General features: G+C 38.9%; 1 protein-coding gene and 1 pseudogene across 2 annotated transcripts in view; both read right to left on the bottom strand.

Moving 5' to 3' along the window:
• Positions 1 to 5,148: 5,148 nt before the first annotated feature.
• PZP (PZP alpha-2-macroglobulin like) overlaps positions 5,149 to 22,639 on the bottom strand; it is a 68,677-nt gene continuing 51,186 nt past the window's right edge. For both annotated transcript variants that reach the window (XM_039471936.2, XM_003926676.4), the window contains exons 25-36: positions 22,274 to 22,361; positions 20,432 to 20,588; positions 19,435 to 19,509; positions 18,842 to 19,022; positions 16,051 to 16,274; positions 10,343 to 10,561; positions 10,041 to 10,168; positions 9,136 to 9,226; positions 8,525 to 8,593; positions 7,581 to 7,683; positions 5,532 to 5,573; positions 5,149 to 5,300 (exon numbers count right to left, since the gene is read on the bottom strand). In XM_039471936.2, coding sequence (XP_039327870.1) covers positions 5,278 to 5,300; positions 5,532 to 5,573; positions 7,581 to 7,683; positions 8,525 to 8,593; positions 9,136 to 9,226; positions 10,041 to 10,168; positions 10,343 to 10,561; positions 16,051 to 16,274; positions 18,842 to 19,022; positions 19,435 to 19,509; positions 20,432 to 20,588; positions 22,274 to 22,361 — 1,400 coding nt within the window. In that variant the 3' untranslated portion in view covers positions 5,149 to 5,277. The remainder of the gene's footprint in view (positions 5,301 to 5,531; positions 5,574 to 7,580; positions 7,684 to 8,524; positions 8,594 to 9,135; positions 9,227 to 10,040; positions 10,169 to 10,342; positions 10,562 to 16,050; positions 16,275 to 18,841; positions 19,023 to 19,434; positions 19,510 to 20,431; positions 20,589 to 22,273; positions 22,362 to 22,639) is intronic.
• On the bottom strand, positions 16,297 to 18,130 carry LOC104651157 (translationally-controlled tumor protein-like; annotated as a pseudogene).

Raw genomic sequence — 22,639 nt, 5'->3', positions numbered from 1 at the left:
TTTTATGGGAGATAGTATCAGGCTGTATAAATATACTCTCTCATCAAAATTTTAATTTATTAATTCCAGCATGGAGTCTTGGTTTCCTTTTATCCAATGGGTAATAATCTGTTACTTTTGTTATTTATTTTTATGCTCAAATTATCCCAGATGTGGTCAGAAATCCCTTCAATTGTACCTTTGTGTCCTTAAGTGAGCTTGATATTGAGTTTTATTTTCTGTACTTCTGGTAATAATAAACTCTTAAAAGTCTTATTTGTATATGTAATCTTTTTCTATTCACTAAATAGCATATTTAAGGTAGGAATTATCTCTTTCTTGAAAGCTTGGTAAAGCTTTGTAAAATATTTTTGTGATACAATCTTTTGCAAATGAAAGAATGCTTATTACTAATGATTCAATTTCATTATGTCATTAATTGACTTAATTTTTCAAGATACTTTTAAGTTGATGTAGGTCATTTCTGTAATTTTTGTATTTCAAGAATATTGTCCTTTGCAGCTAGGTTTCCAAATTATCAATTAATCTTTATTTTAATTTTTATTTCTTTATTAATCTTTACTAATTATTAAACTTTTAGGATATTAACTTTTTGTTTCTTGAGTCTATCATTTCTCTGATTTCCAATTTTTTGGTTTCTGTTCTCCATAATCACTTCTGAAAACACTTTCTATATTAAAAAAAATTCATTTTATAGCTTTTTTAAAGCTCATGTCATCTATTTTTAATTTTTTTCTTGAATGTTCAATTCATGTAGTTTAGTTTTAGTAAATGAAATTTTAAGTTTTACTTTAAACAACTTCACATTTTTTTTTTCCTTTTTAGAGACAGCATCTTGCTCTGTCACCCAGACTATAGGGCAGTGGTGTGATTGTAGTTCACTATGACCTCAAACTCCTGGATCAAGCTATCTTCCTGCCTCAGCTTCCTGTGTAGCTGAGATTACAGGCATGAGCCACCACCCCTGACCCAACCTAGGTATTTTGATATTTAATGCTTTAATTATTTTTGTGACTTTCATTATTATTCACTTTTAATTTTCAAGTTTCTATGACAAAGAGTTTCAAACAAAACAAAATCAGACAAGACAGTATAATGAATCCAGACATACTTACCATACTATAATACTAAAATATATCCACCATGTGCATACCCAGTATCCATTAACCCACGTACAATTTTGCCCTTTCTACATCCTATCCATATTGCCAACTACATTTCACCACTCTCCCTCTCCTACTATCATTTGGAAGCAAAATCCTTAAGTATTTGAGTGTATGTTTCTAAAAGATAAGGATTTCCTTCAAACAAAAACACAATATTATTGTTATATACAAGCATTTAGTAAAAATATTTTCATATCATAAGTATTCAAATATTCAGCTGCTACAAATTTCTAATTGCTTATTAAATGTCCTAATTTGTTTGTATGTTGTTTGAATCAAGATGCAATTTAGGTTTATACTTTGTGATTGTCTTTTAAATCTCTTTTTAACTTATAAGTGTTCTCTGAGATAATGTATTTATGGGAGAATTTGGAATGTTTTCCTTCATGTACAAATTTTGCAGATGACATCCCCATTACATAACTTAACATGTTCCTTTGAACTCTGTGTTTTCTGAAAATTAATAGATAAAGCTAAGCTTGAGCAGAGTTAGTTTTAATTTTCTGGACCTTTTTTTCCAACCTCACAGACAGTATTTTATTCACTTATCAAGATGCCCCAAGTATCTGATTATTTCACTTTTTGTAAAGTTAGGAACCGTTGGTGTGCAAGGCTTCAATCTATTATTTCATTATGAGCTGCAAAATGGTCATTTTGGAGTTCAGCTTCTATGTGGAATATAAAAAGCTGCACTAAAATGTTGCTTTCATTGTAACAAGGAGAAAGCACATGGCACAATATTACAAAACTATAGCCTTTCTTGCACTCATTAGTGATCTAAGGTTGCAAGGTAACCAAGTGGAATGGATTGATTCTGAAAATATTCTATAGGATTTAACCATAAGTAAAAGCTGATCAAGCTTTGCCATTAACGTTTGAGCATTTTATGGTATATAAATTATATCTTAATAAAAGAGAATTCTGTAGCAAATCTTTTTATATATAATTCGTTTATATAACAAAATGTCATATATATGTTGTTAGTATACAGTAAGATATTTGGAAATAAACTAAGATACACACACACACACACACACACACACATATCCTACATAGAAAAAACTTTAAAATACTGAACCACACATAAGGAGACTTGAAAATGACAATTAAAATAAATACAACCTGTTCTTGGTTAAGAGAACTCAACCTCAAAAAGCTGACAATACTCCCTATGTTAATGAACACATTTGATGAGATTCCAACTTTTTTTTAAAAAAATAACAAAGTTGATTCTAAAGTTCATATGAGAAAATAACAAAGGCATAGTTAAGAAAAATCAGAAAAATAAGAGCAATAATGAGGAACCAACTCTATGAGATATTAAAACATATTATAAAGTTCTAGCAATTAAAATGATGTGATATATGAATATACAGAGAGAGCAAAGAAACAGACTAGAAATTCTTTAAAACCCCATAAAACATGGGAATTTAATATAGGATAAAAGCACCCTTTCAAATGTGTGTGTTATAGATGAACTATTTTTTTTTTTTTTGAGATGGAGTCTCACACTGTCACCTGTGCCAGAGTGCAATAGTGGGTTCTCGGCTCACTGTAACCTTCACCTCCCTGGTTCAAGTGACTCTCCTGCTGGGATTACAGGTGCCTGCCACCATGCCTGTCTAATTTTTTGTATTTTTAGTAGAGAAGGGGTTTCACTATGTTGGCCAGGCTGGTCTCAAACTCCTGACCTCATGATCCACCCGACCTCATGATCCTCCCAAAGAGCTGGGATTACAGGTGGGAGTTACCACGCCAGCCTAGGTGAACTATTAAATAAAAGCTTTTGAGATTAAGTTGTATTTATGTTTCACTCTAGTGTGGAATTATATTCTTTTTCTTAATTATCTACTGTTGTCCCTGTAAGGGAACTATGTATATCTGCCCATTGCCACGTGGCTTGTGTGCCTGCCTGTGGGAAAAGTCACAGCACCCCACCATCAACCTTACTAGTAAAGCATTAAAGCCAGTCTTGGTCATCTGACTTGCTTTAGCCAATAGAATGTAAGTGAAACTGACATACAACTCATTTGAGCAGAAGCATTGAGCCATTGCTTGATTCAGTTACTTCTTGTTTCCCTCTTCCAGGAGAATGGCACATTCTCATAAATATACTTTGAGGTAGAACTGAAACCAACCCAATAGTCCCATAGACTGTTATTTTGGATAAACATAGAAATTGACCTGTCTGGTCTTAAAACTTGAAACATATTTGTCTTATTTGACTTCCTTCTTCAAGAAAGGACTTTTAGGTCACTTAAAAAAAAAGTATAAAGAACTGAAACTCACCAGATTACCATATCCAGACAAAAAGACATTGGATCCCTCATTCATCATGATTGCTTCCTTGCCCCCCCACAGTTCCTGTTTTCTTACACATTGTTGCATTTCTTCCCTGCTATATAACCCCCTGGATTTAGTTAGGCAGGGAGATGCATTTGGAACTGAACTCCCAACACCTCAGCTGCAGCACCCAATTAAAGCCTTGTTCCTTGGCAATACTTGTCTCAGTGACTGGCTCTCTGTGCAGCAAGCAGCAGGACCTAGACTGGACCCGTGTTATTTCAGTAATAGAATCTGTTGTTACTTTCATCTCAATGAGGAAGCTGAAGCAGTGAGGTTAAACAGCTGCCCTACAATGGACTAAAATTCAAAAACAGACATCCATGTGGCCAACAAACATAAGAAAAAAAGCTCAACATCACTGATCATTAGAGAAATACAAATCAAAATGACAATGAGATACCATTATGCTAGTCAGAATGGTGATTATCAAAAAGTCAAGAAACAACAGATGCTGGTGAAGTTGCAGAGAAAAATGATTGCTTTTACTCTGTTATGGGAGTGTAAATTAGTTAAATCATTGTGGAAGATAGTGTGACAATTCCTCAGAGATTTAGAGGCAGAAATACCATTTGACCCAGCAATCCCATTACTGGGTATATTCACAATAGTGTATAAATCAGTCTATTATAAAGATATAAACATACATGCACACGTATGTTCATTGCAGCACCATTCACAATAGCAAAGACATGGAATCAAACAAAATGTCTATCAATGATAGACTGTATAAAGAAAACATAGTACGTATACACCATGGAATATTATGTAGCCACAAAAAGGAATAAAAGCATATCCTTTTCAGGGACATGGATGGAATTGGAAGCCAGTAACCTCAGCAGATTAATGCAGGAACAGAAAACCAAATGTCGCATGTTCTCACTTATAAGTGGGAGCGGAATGATGAGAACACATGGACACATGATGGAGAACAACGCCTGTTGCCGCCTGTAAGGGAGTGTGGGGTGCGGGAGAGCATCACAAGAAGAGTTAATGGATCCTGGGCTTAATACTTAGGTGATGGGTTGACTGTGCAGCAAACCACTATGGCACACGTTTACCTATGTAACAAACTTGCAGATTCTACACATGTACCCTGGAATTTAAAAGAAACATTGAAGAAAAAAAAAAAAAGAAACCCTCACAGGGGGAAAGGATAGTGGGGAAAAAAAAGCTGCCCTAGTGACTTAGTTGGTGAGGCAGGGGTGGAATCAGGATTCCAACCGAGGCAGTTAGGCTCTAGGGTCTGGAATTTAACCACTGTACAATGCTACCTCTTTCCAACATAGTCTACATTTACTCCAATTATTTTAGCTTCCTGTCAAATCAATTTTTGATGCTTTTCCTTAGGATATTCTTTCTCACGAAATATTTATGCCTTCCTAATTATTAATCAATATTACATAGTTTTGCCTTTAGCTCCTAAAAGAAAGCTTCCTAGACCAAAGAGCACATTTTTTTCTAATGTCTCTTAGAACACCAGTTATTTAAAATTATCCTTGATTTGACTTTACATGCACATTTGGAATACAAGCAGATGTGTGGCACAACTGTATTCTTTATATTATTTGAAACAACATAACTCATCATGTGAACACGTTATTAATGCCTGATGAATGAATGATGCAACAAACAATAGTTTGGCCAGAAATACACATTTATTCAGCAAGCCTTTTTAGTGTCTATTTTATAGAGACAAACAACTCCATTCCTTCTAAGGAAATGTGTAGGACAGAGAATCCAGCAAAATATACAGCCTGTGTGGTCCTCAAACATTTCCATGCTTTGTATCTATGGAGAGAAGAAAAACATGAGGTTGTAGGGGCTCCTGAGGAGCATTCAGTTAAATGTGGGCAGCAGAGCGAGCTAGTGCAGGGACAGCAAACTTTGTCTGTGAAAGGCCAGAGGGTTAAATATTTTAGGTTTATATGCCACGTGACCTGTCATGACTAATCAGCTCACAAAGGAAGCCGTAGACAGGAAGTGGAGAGCGGGTTAATGGGGTCTGCTGTGATCTCTTACCTGTGCTGCAGGGGGCAATATACTCAGCAACCGCAGACTCATCTGAAAGAAACGTTGGGTGAAGGAAGAAACAAAAGATCTGTCAACTAGGGACCATGGTAAGTCTATCCAGTCACTTTACTACTGCAGAGAAGCACGCCTATCAGAATTGTCAAAACTCCATGGAAATAGAACAGAATGAAACAGAATCATTCACATGTTTATATTCTCTTTCCCTGAGAATGGAGATAGGGATTGAAGCCTGCTCAGACAGCAGCTGTTCACATTTTAAATACTTGGGGAATTTAACTTAGAACTAGAAATACCATTTGACCCAGCAATCCCATTACTGAGTATATACACGAAAGGATATAAATCATTCTATTATAAAGATATAAACTTACATGCACATGTACATTCATTACAGCACTTTTGGGTATGTATAATACTCAAAGGATTATAAATCATTCTACTATAAAGACGCATGCACACGTATGTTTATTGCGGCACTGTTCACAATTTCAAAGACTTGGAACCAACCCAAATGCCCATCAATGATAGACTGGATAAAGAAAATGTGGCACATATACACCATGGAATACTATGCAGTCATAAAAAAGGATGAGTTCATGTCCTTTGCAGGGACATGAATGAAGCTGGAAACTATAGTTCTCAGCAAACTGACACAAGAACAGAAAACCAAACACCACATGTTCTCACTCGTAAGTGGGAGTTGAACAATGAGAACACATGGACACAGGGAGGGGAACATTACACACCAGGGCCTGTCTGTGGGTTTGGGGGCTAGGGGAGGGATAGCATTAGGAGAAATACCTAATGTAGATGACGGGTTGATGGGTGCAGGAAACCACCATGGCCTGTGTGTACCTGTGTAACAAACCTGCACGTTCTGCACATGTACCGAGAACTTAAAAGTATAATTTAAAAAAAGAGGCCAGGTGTGGTGGCTCACACCTGTAATTCCAGTACATTGGGAGGCTGAGGCAGGCGGATCACAAAGTTAAGAGATGGAGACCATCCTGGCCAACATGGTAAAACCCCGTCTTTACTAAAAATACAAAAATTAGCTGGACGTGGTGGCGCGCGCCTATAGTCCCAGCTACTCGGGAGGCTGAGGCAGAAGAACTGCTTGAACCCAGGAGGCGGAGGTTGCGGTGAACCGAGGTCGCGCCATTGCACTCCAGCCTGGCGCCTGGTGACGGAATGAGACTCTGTCTCAAAAAAAAAAAAAAAAAAAACCAGACTACTATCCAAACCTCTGAAGTTCTTCAAGTGTCTCTGCCTGATCCCTTCACATGCCACCCCACCCTCTAAGGTAACTAGTATCTTGAATTTTATGTTTGCCACCGTTGTTGAGTATTGTTACCCGTTTGTATGCATTCCTAAACTAAAATTTCTTTCATTTTATATGTTTTTGGATGCTTTATAAATTGAGTTATGCTATGTATTCTCTGATGAACTACACATTTAAAAAATAAATTCTTGGAAAGTTATCATAATGGCATTAATCTGTAGTTCTTTCTTCCATCACCTCTCTGCTTCTCTTCGCTTTGTTCAGCTTGCTCCCTTAATTCCTTTTCTAAGATTATTGTTCCAGCTTGAAACACTTTTCCTACTTCTATAGACCCCAAAATTGTATTCACCATCCAGGAGCCAAATCAGTTCTTTCTCCCTGTTTGTTCTGCCGAAGCACCAGTCTTCTGTGCTGTTTTGCCTCTCAAACTTATTGCTTAGCTCACTAACACTCAGTTGTCACGAATCGTCTTTGCCTGTTATATAATCTTTTAATCTGTATTATGTTACCTATGTCTCCAGACTACTTGGGGGCTGTGACTATATATTATCATTCTTTTCAAATTCTTCCGTTTCTGACTCAAGAAACACAATTGATAAATTTGCTTAGTAAGGTGTTTTTATAGTGCACATCTTGGAGGAAGGAAACAAAATATTACTGTTGACTAAGTGGGCTAAGAACAGGATCAGCTGTCACAACAGGATTCACTTCTTGGCTCTGGTTAAGATTAACTGCCTCATTTTTCTCTCACTCACCTGTCTCATAGTAATCATAGACTTTAACAATTGCTGGCTTCAGGTCTCTTACTGGGACGTCTTGCAGAACCGTGAAGGAAAAACTTAGTGTCTGATTTGTCACCTGAAAGGAAAAGTGGGAGTAATCAAGCACCTAGAAAGCCTCCTTCTTTCTCCCATGGGCAAAACGTATTCTTTATTGTTCTTTGATTCTTTTTCACCAGTGTCTATAGGTGAGCAGACATTTGTGGATGTCAGGTTTTAGAACGCTTCCTTGGGAACGCTTTACAGTGAACAAATTTCTACAGATAGTCTTGTAAGCAACTGAGACAACCATATTCTTTTGTAGCCCCTTGTTATGAGATTAACTCTCTGGGCCCATGTGAACATATTCTAAGCTGCAGAAACATGGTTTCATACAATCTGTAATTAAAACGACAAAGTATTCTTTCTGTTTGGATACATAACACATTTTCTTTGTTTTATGGTCATATTTGAAGATATTCATGAAATCCACATTTTATTTTATATAGTGCCATATTGGAATGTTAACATTATTATTAGTCAGTCACTGGGGTCATATTTATTCATTTTGTGAAGGTGGGCTTTAAAATAACAGGAATGCATAACAAACCTTTTGTCCTATTATCATGTTAAATTTAATATTTATTCATATTGTCGGGGAGGGTCTTTAAAACAACAGGAATACTGGCAAACCTTTTGTTCTATTGATATCACACTTTAAATTTTGTGGAAATACTCCTATTCCAATTTTAACATAATTAAAATATAACAGAACACTACATGGAGTTCAAAGGAGGTTTCCCCTCTTCTTCTTGGCATAGAGAAACTTTCTGGAAGAGCATGAGTGTTTTCCTTATATTGATTATTTACTATTCTAGTAAAGAGACCCACTTAAAGAGATGATCTATATGTAATATCAGCCAGGACGCCAGAGTCCTCACCTGTTCCACATAAATGAGGGCATGGTTGTTGCTTACTTCTGTCCGGCTCACGGAGCTCGATCTTTCAAGCTGAAGAGAATTGGAAAACCCCAAAAGTTAGAGAACACAGGTGAGAATGCTGTGAGACCTAGAGCAGATTGTAATAAGGGACAAATAGCCATTCTCTGAAGAGAAGAAAGCTAACTGTTTTCAGGTAAGGAGTTCCACTATTCTTCTGTATCCAAGTAACATATTAGACCCTCTGGCATCTTTGATACTTCTAGTTCACATTAATTTTTTTTTTCTTCACAAACTTTTAGTGCATATCAGTCAGTATGGTTCTTAAACCATATCCTATCTCTCTTGGGTTGTTTTATTTTTTGTGCCCATGGCTTTAAATTCCTAACTAAACTGCGAGTGGCTGAAGGATAGGGACTCCTTGTGCATTTATCTGGTATCGTATATGTCCCTTAGCTTAGTGCCAAAGAAACGTTCATCTACTTCCTGGGTTTGGGGAAAATATTTTTTTGAGGCAGAGTAATGTTGACATGGCTTTGGTATTGGTATGGTCTTAGGGAGGGATAACAGAACATCCTTTTGTATGAGGTCTGTTAGGATCAAAATACACCTACCATTTTTACTGTTGGCTTTAGGGGAATAAAACCAGATACCATCTTTACATCAACAATCACCATATTGGAAGCAGGACGGTTTCCTGTGTAACTGTAGTGTCAAAGAAAAAAGAAGTTAGGGTTTCTTATGTGAAAGAAAGCCAGATTTTCCCTTTCAAGAGTCACCTTAAACCTGTCTGTCTTTAAGAAGTTGTCCCTAACAATATTCTGCAAAGATCTGTGCTCCCTGGACATGTGTAACATTGACATCGGCCACATGAATATACATCAGATGTTTAAGCAGCCCTCCAAAACTATCAAACGAAAATCTTCGGTAGTGAATCTTGCTAACTGGCATTTAAAGATATCTATGGTTTTTGGACACCTCATCTATATGGTTCATTTGTTATTTAGTATATATTACTTTTATATTTTTAGTAGAGAAAGGATCATGTCATAATGATAAAAGGCTAAATTCATTTATAGATATATCAATTCTAAATTATATTAATCTAATAACATATCTTCCAAATGGACTATTAATTGCTGTTAGTTCTGGCTGGGTGCAGCGGCTCATGCCTGTAATTCCAGCACCTTGGGAGGCCGAGGTGGGAGGATTGTGTGAGATCTGGAGTTTGAGACCAGCCCGGTCAACATGGTGAAACCCTGTCTCTAATAAAAATATTTTTAAAATTAGCCAGGTGTGGTGGCAGGCTCCTGTAGTCCCAGCTACTCTGTAGGCTGAGGCTGGAGAATCACTTCAACCTGGGATGTGGAGGTTACAGTGAGCCCAGATTGCACCGCTGCACTCCGGCCTAGGCAACACAAGTGAAACTCCGTCTCAAAAAAAAAAAAAAAAAAAAAATTCTGTTAGTTCCAAGTTGCTTTTGGGTGAAAGATCAGTTGATTAGGTCAGAACATCTTGCCTGATGGTTAGTGAGATCTCAAAGCTGGTGTGGGCTTTGTGTCCATCACAAGTTTGGGGCACAGTCTGCACTTTCAAAGTAAATGGAGCGTCCTCTCTCTCTGGAAGGATATTGTATTTCATGGATGTCTGTGAAACCAAAGAGACACTATCAGTTTCTCTCTTTTTCTGGGACCACTCACTTCCTCATTATTTAACAGCTCCAGATTTGTCCTTTACTTTCCCAGGAAGTAAGGAACAGAGCTTTCATTTCAATTGGCAAGTTTAAAGTTGGCTCTCCCCTGTACAACCTTGGAGACTCACCTGAAGATATACACATCTTTCCCCAGTTACTGTTATCACGTATTCTCCAGGCAGCTCTGGCAATGAGGTCTGCTGCAGTAGCAGGAGGTTGTTGTTGTCTACTTGGAAATTTGTGGAAAAGGTCTGTGAATCCTTAACGGTGACCTGTGCAGTTTTCTCAGTTCTGGTGAAAGTGGCTGCTCCATACCTGGACAGGGCATGTAGAGCCACCACTGTGTCCTGGAAGATATGAGTGGACAAGCACCCCAAAGAGTAAATTTTTGGCACCTAGGATTTTCTTCCAAAGTCTGTGTTAACCACCATGAGGGAAGCTGGTTTTTCACCCCTAAAGTAGATCTTCACTAATTGCTTTTCCTTTTTCTGTGCCTTTCAGGCTTGATCAAAATTGTGCTATAGTTTCGCCAAATGAAATAAACGGCTACTAATGTTTATTAATTTCACAATTTATTTTCATCTACAGTCTTCTTCGATATATTCTTCAAAGAATAGGTCTAAAACTAAGAAGTTAAGACAAAAAGAGTGACCTTTTTAAAGTAGATGATTGATGACCAGTTAGATGGAAGAGTGATAAAAATTTAACTGTTCATAACCAGTACCAACCACTCCAAGAACGTACCAAATGGTAAAGAGCATCGACACAATGAAGAAACTGCATCAACTAATGGGGAAAACAACCAGCTAGCGTCAAAATGGCAGCATCAGATTCACACATGACAATATTAACCTTAAATGTAAATGGGCTAAATGCCCCAAACAAAAGACACAGACTGGCAAATTGGATAAAAAATCAAAACCCATCAGTGTGCTGTATCCAGGAAACCCATCTCACATGCAAGGACACACATAGGTGCAAAATAAAGGGATGGAGGAAGATTTACCAAGCAAATGGAGAGTAAAAAAAAAAAAAAAAGCAGGAGTTGCAATCCTAGTCTCTGATAAAATAGACTTTAAAGCAACAAAGATCAAAAGAGACAAAAAAGGGCATTACATAATGGTAAAAGGATCACTGCAACAAGAAGAGCTAACGACCCTAAATATATACACACCCAATACAGGAGCACCCAGGTACATAAAGCAAGTTCTTAACAACCTACAAAGAAACTTAGACTCCCACACAATAATAGTGGGAGAATTTACCACTCCAATGTCACTATTAGACAGATTAACAAGACAGAAAATTAACAAGCATATCCAGGACTTGAACTCAGATCTGGACCAAGCAAACCTAATAGAAATCTACAGAACTCTCCACCCCAAAATCCACAAAATATACGTTCTTCTCAGCACTGCATCACACCTACTCTAAAACTGACCACATAATGGGAAATAAATCACTCCTCAGCAAATGCAAAAGAATGGAAATCATAACAAACATTCTCTCAGAACACAGTGCAATCAAGTTAGAACTCAGAACTCAAAAACTAATTCAGAACCGTGCAACCTCATGGAAACTGAACAACTGGCTATTGAATGTTGACTGGATAAACAATGAAATGAAGGCAGAAATAAAGATGTTCTTCGAAACCAATGAGAATGAAGACAAAACATACCAGAATCTCTGAGACACATTTAAAGCAGTCTCTAGAGGAAAATATACAGCAATGAGTGCCCACATGAGAAGCAAGGAAAGATCTAAAATTGCCAACCTATTAACAAAATTGAAAGAGCTAGAGGAGCAAGATTAAAAAAACTCAAAAGCTAGCAGAAATAACCAAGATTTTTCTGGTTATTCAAGACAAGAAATAACCAAGATCAGAGCAGAACTGAAGGAGATAGAGACAAAAATCCATTCAAAGAATCAATAAATCCAGGAGCTGTTTTTTTGAAAAGATCAACAAAATAGACCACTAGCCAGATTAATAAAAAAGAAAAGACAGAAGAATCAAATAGATGCAATAAAAAACGATAAATGGGATATCACCACCAATTCCACAGAAATAAAAACTACCATCAGAGATTACTACAAACAACTCTATGCACATAAACCAGTAAACTTGGAAGAAATGGATAAATTCCTGGACAGTTGCACCCTCACATGCCTAAACCAGGAAGAAATTGAAAACCTGAATAGACCAATAACAAGGGCTGAAGTAGAGGCAGCAATTAATAGCTGCCTCAAAAAAAGCCCAGGTCCAGATGGGTTCACAGCCAAATTCTACCAGACATACAAAGAGGAGCTGTTACCACTCTTTCTGAAACTATTCCAAACAATCCAAAAGGAGGAAATCCTTCCCAAATCATTTTATGAAACCAACATCATCCTGGTAACAAAACCCGGCAGAGACTCAACAATAAAAGAAAACTTCAGACCATTATCCACAATGAACATAGATGCAAAAATCTTCAATAAAATACTGGCAAACCGATTGCAACAGTACATCAAGAAGTTTATCCATCACTCTCAGGTAGGCTTCATCCTGGGGATGCAAGGCTGGTTCAACATACACAAGTCTGTAAACGTAATCCATGACATAAACAGAACCAAAGGCAAAAACCACATGATTATCTCAATCGATGCAGAGAAGGCCTTTGACAAAATGCAACAGCCCTTTATGCTAAAAACACTCAATAAACTAGGTATCTACGGAATGTATCACAAAATAATAAAAGCTATTTATGACAAACCCACAGCCAATATCATACTGAATAGGCAAAAACTGGAAGCATTCCCTTTGAAATCTGGCACTAGATAAGGATGCCCTGTCTCACCACTCCTATTCAATATAGTATTGGAAGTTCTAGCAGAGCAATTAGGCAAGAAAAAGAAATAAAGAGCATTCAATTATGAAAGGAGGAAGTCAAATTGTCTCTATTTGCAGATGACATGATTGTATATTTAGAAGACCCCACCATCTCAATCCAAAATCTCCTTAAACTGATAAGCAACTTCAGCAAAGTCTCAGGATAGAAAATCAATGTGCAAAAATCATAAGCATTCCTATATGTCAATAACAGACTTAAAGAGAGCCATATCAAGAACAAACTGCCATTCACAATTGCTACAAAGAGAATAAAATACATAGGAATACAACTAACAAAGGATGTAAAGGACCTCTTCAAGGATAACTACAAACCACTGTTCAAGGAAATAACAGAGGACACAAACAGATGGAAAAATATTTCATGCTCATGATTAGGAAGAATCAATATTGTGAAAAGTAATTTAAAGCTTCAATGCTATCCCCATCAAGCTACCTAAGACCCTCTTCACAGAACTGAAAAAAACCACTTTAAGCTTCATCTGGAACCAAAAGGGAGCCTGCATAGCCAAGACAATTCTAAGCAAAAAAGCTGGAGGCACCATGCTACCTGACTTCAAATTATACTACAAGGCTACAATAATCAAAACAGCATGGTACTGATACCAAAACAGAGATATAGACCAATGGAACAGAGGCCTTGGAGGCAATGACACACATCTACAACTACATGATCTTTGACCAAACCTGACAAAAACAAACAATGGGGAAAGGATTCCCTGTTTAATAAATGGTGTAGGGAAAACTGGCTAGCCATGTGCAGAAAGCAGAAACTGGACCCCTTCCTAACACCTTGCACTAAAATAAACTCCAGATGGATTAAAGATTTAAACATCAGACCTAATACCATAAAAACCCTAGAAGAAAATCTAGACAAAGGCATTTAGGACATAGGCATAGGCAAGAACTTCATTACTAAAACACCAAACGCATTGGCAACAAAAGCCAAAATAGACAAATGGGATCCAATTAAACTGCAGAGCTTCCGTAGAGCAAAAGAAACAATCAGTAGACTGAACCAGCAACCAACAGAATGGGAAAAAATTTTTGCAATCTACCCCTCTGACAAAGGGCTAATATCCAGAATTACAAAGAACTAAAACAGATTTACTAGAAGAAAACAAACAAATCCATTCAAAAGTGGGTGAAGGACATGAACAGACACTTTTCAAAAGAAGACATATATGAGGCCAACAAACATATAAAAAACTGCTCATCATCACTGGTCATTAGAGAAATGCAAATCAAAACCACATTGAGAAAACATCTCCCTCCAGTTAGAATGGTGATCATTAAAAAATCTGGAGACAACAGATGCTGGAGAGGATGCGGAGAAACAGGAACACTTTTACACTGTTGGTGGGAGTGTAAATTAGTCAAACCATCATGGAAGACAGTGTGGCAATTCCTTTAGGGCCTAAAGACAGAAATTCCATTTGACCCAGCAATTCCGTCACTGGGTATATATCCAAAGGATTATAAATCCTTCTATTAAAAAGATACATGCACATGTATGTTCATTGCAGTATTGTTTACAATGGCAAAGACCTGGAACCAACCCAAATGCCCATTGACGATAGACTGGACAAGGAAAATGTGGCATATATACACCATGGAATACTATGCAGCCATAAAAAACGATGACTTCATGTCCCTTGTAGGGACATGGATGAACCTGGAAACCATCATTCTCAGCAAACTGACACAAGAACAGAAAATCAAATACCACATGTTCTCACTCATAGGTGGGTGTTGAATAATGAGAACACATGGACACAGGGAGGGGAGCATCACACACTGGGGTCTGTTGAGGGGAATAGAGGAGGGACAGAGGGGGTTAGGGAGGTTGGGGAGGGATAACATGGGGTGAAATGCCAGATACAGGTGACGGAGGGATGGAGGGAAAAAACCATCTTGCTATGTATGTACCTATGCAACAATCCTGCATGTTCTGCACATTTACCCTAGAACCTAAAGAGCAATTATATATACATATAAACATAAGAAGTTTAATAAATGTCATATGCAAAATAAATTTTACTGTTCATAATAAGAATGGTATGAGTCAAGCTGCTCTTTCTTATTTTTCTTTTCATCTAGCTTGTTTTTACTTCCCTCACCCAATCTCTCTGTAAAACAAACGTTTCACTATGTAGATCCTAATGTTGAAAGAAGACAAATGGGAGGGAAAAGCCAGACTCTCTGGATGTTTAATACAATCATTTATACTCTCGATAAAATATTTTCAGAATTATGCTAGAAAAATATATTTTCAAGAGCTTCAGCTTAAAAAAAAATCAACCTAAATGGAAAGTAAGAAGAGCACTCTCAGAGAAAGTAGAAAGGAGTGAAGAGGCAGAGCTACTTGTAGTAGTTGAAATGGAACTTCTCAGTCATAAAAATATCAATGTGAACTTTACTTAGTCACTGTCCTTTCAATCACATTTTTTGGGGGGGGATTCATCTTAGAGGATTTCTTGTTAGATTCTGAAGATGTCTGGAATGCTGATTTCCAACTGGAGGAATTTTTTCTTGTTTCAACTGGAAGTGGGGTGCTACTGGCATCTAAGGGGGAGAGGCCAGGGATGCTATTGAACATCTTCTAATGTGGAGGATAGCTCCTTTACAATGATGATCTGGCTTCAAATATCAATAGCGTTGATGCTGAAAAGCTCTGGTCTAGAATGTGTGCATGGACCACAGCACAGCTTTAGGGGGTAAAGATGCTTGTTTTAAGTCTCCATGTTGCTGATATACTAACATAGGGCTTAGTGAAAATTGTTGTGGGGGATGTCTTAAGTATTTCCTTTAAAGTCCCATGGTCCTCAAATATTCCTTAATACTTCCATGTTTTAATAATTGCCTTCTGTTTTCCTGTAACTGTTCTATTTTTAAGTCTTCGAATTGGCAAGTGAACTTGGAACATAAGACTCTTTGGGAACTACTGACCTGGGTAGAGGAGAAACCGCCCTGAGAGTTCTGCTGCTTCATGATCCACTTCACAATGTTCGTTGCAGTGGTCAGGTCCGCTGACGTGGCGGCCGGCTGGGCCGTGAGGTGAGCGAGGAGCACATAGGACGTCATCTCCACCTCAGCAGAGGGAGCCTGGGGCTGGTAAAAATGCTCCACTGGTGCCTTGGGTTTTTGAGGGCGCTCCCAATGGATGTGGTTGTCTTAAGGGTGAGAAAAAGGAGATAATTGTAATTGGCAAATAAGCAATTGCAACTGGCAAACAAGAGAATGCACATTCATAATACATGGAAATAATACAGGAGAAGCAAGTTCTTCTCTGTGATAAAATCCACTAGAACTCCTAAAACCCACTGACATACTTCTATGTTGAACTTGATTTAGTTCTGTGGGATGAAGGTAGGGTAGGCTGATGGAGGAAGAAGCATAGAGCAGACACACCTATCTCTCAAATGTTTAGTTCGACTGATAGAAAAGTGGTAGAGAGAGTTCCTTTATTGTTTGCGATATTTCCTGAGAACTGCAGTATAGACTAGAGTATAAAACCTAACCATTGATCTCAGATGACTTTTGTGAGCCCCTCTCTCTGGCAAATAGAGATAAAAATACTTTGAAAATTTCATTGCATTTTCTTTCTTCTTTTGTATCTCTTTTCTTTTTTTTTTTCTCCGCAATTGAATCAGTCCCTTTTTATTCCTTTGGTAATCTCTTCCACAGCTAACTACTTCCATTGTAGGTGATAAAATATTTAAGGCTCCACTTCAAATATTGGCACTGCTATACGCATGTTCTTTCCCGTTAATTCAACTCAGAATTAAACCTTTTGATTCTTGATAGTTTGTGCTCCAGTCTCAGACATAGTTTCCACTGTAGAAGTTATCTGTTGACAGTCATATTCTTTCTAGTAGTGGTCTGCAACCAGACTCCAGTTTCTCCAGGAACACCACAAAATGGATTGAGTTTAAATATATACTAAACTAAAAGACGCTCTTTCAAATGAGTTGGAATGCATTTTATTTTTAGACAACCTATATGACATTTTTTCTTTAAAAACAATGCCACCACTCCGAGTACATCATGGTCAAAATGAATGAAGATCTGAAGATGACATGAGACCCACTTGCCTAAGTCCTGGTGCTGTGTGGATGACAAGCAGAATCCAGTTATGAATGATAGGCGATACATCCAAAGAAGCTGCCAAAGTTGTTAACACTTCTCCATTTCTAAACCATAGAAAATCATCTATGGAGTCACACCATCCTCACGGTAATCCAGTAGAGGCGCCGTGCCATGTGGGTTCATGTTTTCACTAATAAAGAACTGGTAGTTTTTTTTTTTTTTTTTTTTTTTTTTTTTTTGTTTTGTTTTTTTGTTTTTTTGAGACGGAGTTTCGCTCTTGTTACCCAGGCTGGAGTGCAATGGCTCGATCTCGGCTCACCGCAACCTCCGCCTCCTGGGTTCAGGCAATTCTCCTGCCTCAGCCTCCTGAGTGGCTGGGATTACAGGCACGTGCCACCATGCCCAGCTAATTTTTTGTATTTTTAGTTGAGACGGGGTTTCACTATGTTGACCGGGATGGTCTCGATCTCTTGACCTCGTGATCCACCCGCCTCAGCCTCCCAAAGTGCTGGGATTACAGGCTTGAGCCACCGCGCCCGGCTAGAACTGGTAGTTTTTATCACTTCTCAGCCTCTTGGCTAAGATCAAGTGAAGAACTGGTAATTTTTGAGATTAGCAAGAGTGCGCTTGATTTGTTCTGTAGCTTCTGTCATAAAAGGTTTTACGCTTTCTGGTCTCTGTTCAAGTTTGCCTTTGACTTTATGTGCGCTTTGATGTACTTCTTGTAGGTTTCTTTTGTGAAGTTAGTTCCTGCAAGTGATTGTTCATGACAATATCAACACCAGTGATTACTCTGCTTCCAGTATCAGTGGAGGCATTTCCACCAATGAGCGAGTCATCAATGTCACCCTCTGTCCTACTGACCATTTTCCCTCCACCTCCAGGCAGTCCTTCCTCCATCTCCGGATCTTGTAAATGTCAGAACATTCCAGTGTGACTGATGAGATCCTGGTAGATAATTATGATGATAGCTGAAAAGAGACTACAGCAGTGCTAGCTTAGCAGGAGCAAGGAGCATGGGGCAGCCAGGATGGTGTTGGGTAGGGAGTTGCGGGGGAGTGTGGAAGAGCTGTCGTACCTCTTTTTATTCAAGTAAGTGGGCCGAAATCATGAAAATTCTGCAATTTATCTGCAGCAGTATAATTATATTCTATTCTGTATAACGTATGCAGTCCCAGAGAAGATAGATTTGTAAGAGGTGTTCTGATCTCATAATGTATGACTTGGCTAAAGAATTACAGATGAAGCTTGTGTACTTCAGCAGGAATATATTTCTCCCCTTTACGTAGAATCAGTGTAAGTGGAGAGGGAAATTTGGTACCATTTACTGTTTGCTCTCACCTTCTTTATTTTTGCACACTTTTTAAAACTTTTACTTTTTATTTATTTCTTTTTTAAATTTTATTTTATTTTATTTTAGATTCTGGGATACATGTGCAGGACGTGCAGGTTTGTTACACAGGTAAATGTGTGCCATGGGGATTTCCTGCATCTGTCAACCCATCACCTAGTTATTAGGTCCCACATGCAGTAGCTATTTATCCTGATGCTCTCCCTCCCCACATGTCCCTGACAGGCCCCAATGTGTGTTGTTCCCCTCCCTGTGTCTATGTGTTCTCATTGTTCAGTTCCCACTTATAAGTGTTCTCACCTTCTTTCACAGCTTCCTCATCAAGTGAGTTCAGTATTTCTCTACGCCGATTTTGGTTTCCCACTAGGGAAAAAGCATAGGCCAGCAATGCCTTGGTGTAGACATGGCTCCCATGGGTCCCCTCCTTTGCTACATTCCAGGCCGACTCCAGGCAGAACAGGGCATTGCGAACAATAGGGTGCTGTAAAGGCAGAAAGATGGTTGTGCCAAACCAGGGTGAATAGAGGCCAGAGCAAACCCAGAGCTGGATATTGACCGTCCTATGTTATTAACAGATTTCAGACAGATAGGCAGACAGCTAGATAGTCATTAAATTTAAATAGAAAAGTATTTTCAATCACTTTGCTTTATAGTTCAATCCCAAAGAGTAAGACTAGAGAACCTGTTTTTAGATTAGTTCTGATACATAGTCTAAGGAGATTACTGGCCAAGTGTAAATCCCTCTTAACACATCAACCAAAGAGCTTATCAGTCTGAGAAATGCCTCATCATTGAACCAACGGAGACCAGAGACTCAGCCCTTAACAGGGTGGCGTTCCAGACAGTAGGTCTACAGTTTTCATGGTAGGGAATGGGATTGAGCTGGTACCTACAGTGACTGGGAGAGGAATCTCCAGAAGGGCAATAGTAACATAGGCGGAAAGGGTCACTTCATCTTCTACTCCTCCCTGTGAATACAACATTGATTTGATTAATTTCAATGCCGAGTGGTAGCACATTCTCTTCTGTTGTTTGATGGAAACAAATTTTCAGTATGTTTCTATCAGGTAAAGTAACATCCCCATTCAAAATATACAATTTCTCCCCCTCCTTCTCTCTCTCTTTTTTTTTTCTTTTTTTTTTGTTGCATTTTAGGTTTTGGGGTACATGTGAAGAACATGCAAGATTGTTGCATAGGTACACACATGGCAGTGTGGTTTTCTGCCTTCCGTTCCCTTGCCTGTATCTGTCATTTCTCCCCATGCTATCTCTTCCCACCTCCCCACCCCCCATCCCTCCCCCATTTCCCCCCAACGGACCCCAGTGTGTAGTGCTCCCCTCCCTGTGTCCATGTGTTCTCACTGTTCAACACCTGCCTATGAGTGAGAACATGCAGTGTTCGATTTTCTCTCTCTTTTTCTTTTACTTTTTTTTTTTTTTTTTTTTTTTGAGGTAGGGTCTTGCTCTGCAGCTCAGGCTGGAGTGCAGTGGCGCTATCATACCTCATGGCAGCCTCAAGCAATTATCTTGCCTCAGCTTCTCAAGTAGCTACAACCACAGGCACACACTACCATGCCTGGCTAATTTTGTTAAAAAAAAAAAATTTTGTAGAGAATGAGTGTTGCTATGTTGCCCAGGCTAGTCTTGAACTCCTGGGCTCAAGCGGTCCACCTGCTTTGGCCGCCCAAAATGTTGTGATTCTAGGTGAGAGCCATTGCATCTGGTCCAATTTCTTCCTTCTCTGTAGAAGGTGTAATACTCTTTCCCTGATGCCGTCCCACACCATCCAGGACTTCATCTTTGCAATTTCCTGTGCCTTCTTCCTCCCCCCGCCCTTGTGGGATGCTACATGGATATGTCATAGGCTCAGAAGTTCACAGAACAGTTCACCTTTATGGCATTGTTGAACAGTGACCCAGAGCTCCTAAAACAGCCATTGTCCTTCTGCATCTGAGAGAGCCATGTGAGAGATTCGGTGATGTGCGCTTCATCAATGAAGATGTAGGTTCGAGCCTGGGCGAAAGTCTTCAGTACAAAAGCTGTGAGCCTTAGGGGGAGGAAGAACTCAGTGCTGAGGCTGTTCTCATTTAGCATCTCACTGCTCTGTTTTGCACACCGGGACCCCCCATCACAATGTGCCCCCAAGAAAGTCAACTGGCTATTACTGAGAGTTTGGAGACTTTTTTTTTTTTTTTTTTTTTTTTTTGTGGCCACAGGTTATTCAATCCATTACCAACTTGTCCTTGCTTCCTACGGCATTTCTATGCCACTTTAGAGATTCAGGTTCCTTCTAGTTTTCTTAGTTGTTAATTAAGATATTTGCTTTTGCATTGTAGGCTTTATGCATTTATTTCTTTTCATAGATGTCTGAGCTTACTTTCTGTAGTGTTTTTTTTTTTTTTTTTTTTTTTTTTTTTTGAGACAGAGTTTCGCTCTCGTTACCCAGGCTGGAGTGCAATGGCGCGATCTCGGCCGGCTCACCACAGCCTCCGCCTCCTGGGTTCAGGCAATTCTCCTGCCTCAGCCTCCCGAGTAGCTGGGATTACAGGCATGCGCCACCATGCCCAGCTAATTTTTGTATTTTTAGTAGAGAGGGGGTTTCACCGTGTTGACCAGGATGGTCTCTATCTCTTGACCTTGTGATCCACCCACTTTGGCCTCCCAAAGTGCTGGGATTACAGGCGTGAGCCAGTGCGCCCGGCCACTTTCTGTAGTTTTAACCCTACTCTAATGAGGCAACTTCTAATGTCCAGCTTTAGTAACTATTTCCCTCCGTCATCCTGGCCTTCCACTTTTCTTTCCTGTGTTTGCCTGTGTGGTAAGACTAACACACACACACACACACACACACACACACACACACAGAGAGAGAGAGAGAGAGAGAGAGAGAGAGGGAGAGAGAGAGAAAGGATATCATCTAGTAGAGGTGGTCACGTATGCTCTTGTCAGTGATGGTTGTAGTTTTTCTAGCATTTTTCTAACACCTCTTAGTGCTGAACAGCAATTTAAGGGGGCAAGTTCCAAACTTATAATATTCCCGTAGCAACATGAGAAGGAAGAGAGTCTGGGTACATTGGATTTAAAAAGTCAACTTCAAAGTAATGTTGCTACTGCTTAGATGTTTGCTCCTGCCACATTTATTTATCCACACTGAATATTAGTTTTCTCCTCTGTAAAATGAAGCTAATAACTCTCACTTCGCAGGGTAGCTGTAAGAATCAAATAGGGTAACATTATGGTTTAGAAATGCTTTCTCCACCAAAACTCATGTTAAAACTTAATCCCCAATGTGGTAGCATTGAGAGGTGGAGCCTTTAAGAGGTGATTGGATCATGAGAGCTCTGCCCTCATGAATGGAATCCATCCCTAGACAAAAAGGCTGTCAGAATGGGACTGGTGGCTTCATAAGAAGAGGAGGAGATGCTAGCCCAGTCTCTAAAAGTAAAGTAAAGAAAATAAAAGAAGAGGAGAGACCTGAGTGAGCACATTCAATCCTCTTGCCATGTGATGCCCTGAATCATCTTGGGACTCTTGAGAATTCACACCAGCAAGAAGACTCTCAACTAGATGCAGGCCCTTGACTTTGGACTCAGCCTTCATGGCTGTAAGAAATAACTTTCTTTTCTGTATAAACTACCTAGTTTCAGGTATTCTGTTATAAGCAACAGAAAATGAACGAAGGCGGCTGATCTCTGTGCATGTTTTCAACTCAGAATAGATTTTCTTCCTTACCAGGTGTTGCCCTGGTTCCAGCCATGCTGTTCCCCAAAGGTGCTGTACGAGCCGTCTTGGTGTTTGTAGTTCAGCTGTCTCTGGTAACCTGAAATGGAAGGCTTCAGATGGTTCACGAAGCATTAAAGACAGGCCATCCATATGTGCGGGCTGATGCATCCAGGAGCCGTGGACATTTTATGACCTCCTGTGATCTGTAGTTGTGCGGATGTTACGGATGTATCAAAACATAACATCATATGAGAGTGTGGGATGATAGCTGTTTTCATAAAAATTATCATCATAGGTTAATATTTGATGATCTAACTGAAGCCTAATTAGGAAAAGTTTCATTAGAGTCACAAAATAAATTTTTTTCTGTCTCAC

This window comes from Saimiri boliviensis, chromosome 7, assembly GCF_048565385.1.
Source record: "Saimiri boliviensis isolate mSaiBol1 chromosome 7, mSaiBol1.pri, whole genome shotgun sequence".
Taxonomy (NCBI): domain Eukaryota; kingdom Metazoa; phylum Chordata; class Mammalia; order Primates; family Cebidae; genus Saimiri; species Saimiri boliviensis.
This window is presented reverse-complemented; position numbering and strand designations above follow the sequence as displayed.